Source organism: Trichosurus vulpecula, chromosome X (assembly GCF_011100635.1).
Source record: "Trichosurus vulpecula isolate mTriVul1 chromosome X, mTriVul1.pri, whole genome shotgun sequence".
NCBI classification, from domain to species: domain Eukaryota; kingdom Metazoa; phylum Chordata; class Mammalia; order Diprotodontia; family Phalangeridae; genus Trichosurus; species Trichosurus vulpecula.
In genome coordinates this window covers 55,964,484-55,968,058 of record NC_050582.1, presented here as the reverse complement: position 1 = coordinate 55,968,058, position 3,575 = coordinate 55,964,484, and the positions used below count along the sequence as shown (strand labels likewise).

General features: G+C 41.7%; 1 protein-coding gene across 1 annotated transcript; it reads left to right on the top strand.

Annotated features, from left to right (window-relative positions):
* Nucleotides 1-1,296: 1,296 nt before the first annotated feature.
* On the top strand, nt 1,297-1,874 carry LOC118832838 (ATP synthase F(0) complex subunit C3, mitochondrial-like). The gene has a single exon (XM_036740210.1). It carries the CDS (start codon nt 1,297-1,299, stop codon nt 1,720-1,722), a length of 426 nt encoding a protein of 141 aa, XP_036596105.1. The 3' UTR covers nt 1,723-1,874.
* Nucleotides 1,875-3,575: the final 1,701 nt, after the last annotated feature.

Here is a 3,575-nt window from a genome sequence, read left to right as displayed (position 1 = left end):
CGAGTTGACATTTATGATGTCTCATTAGAGGCAAAAGGGAGTCATTGCACATACCGGTCAGTATCTTCTTTGCCACTTAGAGTATCAGAGAGCTTCCTGAGACACAGAAAGATTCAATTCCTGGTTCAACATCCCAGAGCTGAAGTCTCAGAATCAGAATTGGAATCCATCTTCCTGACTTTTAGGCTAGCTCTCTTCCTACTAGGCAATACCACCTCTCATTAAATCTTATTCTTTGTCAACATTCATCCTATGTGAATGAATTATTTTTTAAGAAACAACCATCACAAGTCAGTTCAGCAAACCAACCCACACACAACCAGCCATCTGCAGCCAAGTCTGGTCAGCAGTCAAACTCTAGGATCCTTGTTTATATCAAAATGAAAGGTGTGGCTGTAAGTCAAGGCATGGTTTTCTCAGGTTCCTTTGAAAGACAAGACTTATTTGGAGAGGGTAATTCAGGTTTCTCTGATTAAAAAGAAATGCTATAGATTTATACTCATAATTTAAATGTTTTCAGTGCTTTGAGGTTTACTCCCCAGCCTGATGAGGCCAAGCAGTACAAACTTTATTTCTGAAAGCAGGTGGCTGTTCCCCACTACTCTCAAAGTGAACAGAAAGGAATATATTTCTAGAAAATACCAATGGAAAAACATTTCCAGAACTGATTCCATTAATATGGTAAATATACTCCTCTCTTGGCACAGAAGTCAGAAGACTGTAGTTAAAAAGTGTTTGTTTCCCCACATAGTTACACATAGTAGGGTAACGAACACAGAAAGAAGAAGGATGAGAAGAAGAGAAAAGAATGGAGGAGATAGGAGAAAAACATAAAAGCAAGTTATCACACTCAAATATTACAGTTAGTTGAACTCATGGATGCAAAGGATTATTCTTTAGATTTCTTTTATGCTTCTACAACTTGGTAAAGATCCTTCTTGGATTTGGACTCATGACTCTATTCTAGTCAGTCAGTTAAAATAATGCATTAAATGTATATTGTTCTTTTTCATAACAACAACAATAATATTTTTCTGTCATTTAAAGTTCAAAAAGTGCTTTATGTCTCTCATCTAATGTGATCAAGACAACCCTGAGTGACAGGGGCTAATGTTATTCCAATTTTAAAGATGAGAAAATGGAGGCAGGGACCGCGCCTGCGAGTGCAGCCCCACTCGGTTCGACCTGTGCCGCAGCTGCCGGGGAGAGACACCAGGGAAAGCGGCAGTAAACCGTGCCCTCGCGACCCACCATCTGGTCCCTTCTTCTGTCGCCGCTGCCCCAGCCACTCCTAAGATGTTCGCCTGCGCCAAGCTCGCCTGCTCCCCCTCTCTGATCCGTGCTGGATCAAGAATTGTATACAGACCAATTTCTGCAGCAGTGTTGTCTCGACCAGAGGTCAGGACCAGAGAGGGCAGCACAGCATCTTATGGGGCCCAGAACAGAGTGTCTCAGCTGGCACTAAGGGAGTTCCAGACCAGTGCTATGAGCAGAGACATTGACACTGCTGCCAAATTTATTGGTGCAGGTGCTGCCACAGTAGGAGTGGCTGGTTCTGGTGCTGGTATTGGAACTGTCTTTGGTAGTCTGATTATTGGTTATGCCAGAAACCCTTCACTGAAGCAGCAGCTGTTCTCACATGCTATCCTGGGATTCGCCTTGTCTGAAGCTATGGGTCTCTTTTGTTTGATGGTTGCTTTCTTGATCTTGTTTGCCATGTAATTAATTGCAGCTTGAAATGTTCACATTTAATACAAATTACGGATGTAATTCTGTGTATCTTACTGTGGCTCTGAAAACTGTTGTGTTGGTGTCATGGAAATGTACATTATTTCCAAAGTCATTTCATTAAAGATGATAACTTTAAAAAAAAAGAAGATGGAGGCAGGTAACAAAGGAGTTCAATCCGGATAGGGCTCTAGAACATGAAATGGGAGGGACCTTTGATCATAGAAACTGGGAGATGGTCAGAGCTTGACAAATACAAATTGTTATAACCAATGAGAATTTAGGACCCAAGATGGCAAGCCTAGGAGTAACCTTAGAGCATAGAATGTCAGAGCTGAGAAGGGATATCAGAACTAGGAAAGCCCTTACAATACACAAGGTGAGAACTGTTGTTGTTTGTCCTTTGCTTCTGAAGAGTACCAGTGACAGTATAGGGTAATATATTGACTTGTGGATGAATTGGATTTAAGTGAGGGAGAGTTGCATCAAGTCATCAGCCTCACTCTCTCATCTATAATCATCAAAGGCCAGTGGCAAGACAAAAGTTAGGAAAACTTGCAACAGCCTGGGATGCAGTGGATGACCTTGGTATCTTTGATGATGGACCAAGCTTGAAGCCCTCCACAGAGCCTGCTTCAGCTGCCTTCATGGATGTTGGAATGAATTGTTCTTATCCGCCTAATTCATTAAGGGAAGTCATCATGGGCTTGATAGATTTGTGTCCCTTCAGTTGTCCTCAACCCGGTTTTGCCCAGAAATGGTCTACCAGGGTATGGCTGCTGTGCATGTTACAGATTCTTGGAGCTGCGGGTGAAGTTGAGTGCCAAGTAGACAACAAATGTGGATAAGCAGGTTTGAAAAAGACTTATCAAGCCCCCCCCCCCCCCACACACACACCATAGGAGTTAGTTCGCTTTGAACAACCATACATCTCAGGTGAGAACTTGGCATAGCCTCAGTACCACCAAATCTCAAAGATGGAAGGGCCTCAGAATCTAGATAATAGTAAGCACCTATAAATGACTTTAAGGCTGGCAAAGTGCTTGACCCACAAATTTGTAGACACTTCCCAGGTTATCTTCCACATGCTTTGCAATCTTGCAAACTGTGATAGATGCTGGTCAACCTCAAACACAAAAGTAAAAGGAAAAACAAGGGAGGACCTGGTCAGGTAGCCATGCCTGCTTCTCCAAATCTAAAATCAGAGCCCTTTCCCCTACGATATCACTGTGAATGAGTGGAGTTTAAAGGTCTGTGGTAGAGAGAGTTGGACATTTTCTGTGTCTTTCAAATCACACCTTGAGGTAAGTTCTGTTATCTCATTCTCATTTTACACTTGAAGAAACCGAGGCCAAGAGAGGTTAAAAGATTCACCCAGGGTGATACACCTAGTAATTCGCTGAAGTCTGATTTGAACATAGGTTTTTCTGATTCTAGATCCAGGACTCCAAACCCTGTGCCACCTAAATGCCTCTTCTGAGACCTAAGAGAGTTCTTAGAACACATAAAACCATAGACCAGAAGCTGTTAAACAACAATAACAATTTATGTCTTTTCTGTTCAGTGGGCCAAGGTGAGGACAGGGACTGAATAATTTAGAAAACAGGAACCAAAACACTTATGATAAACAACTTTATTTAAATAAAATTTATGGCAGCCCTTCGTTGCTGTTCCCAACTAAAGCTCAGATCCTGCAATACAAAGCCCAGCAGAGAACATGAAAGCACAGTGGCTTATATGGGTAAAAGAAAAATGAGGATCAAAAACATAATTCCATGTAATACCATCATTAGGTAAGGCAAGTGTTGATGTTGTTATGATTGAAAATGAATACAGATTCTTTTTTT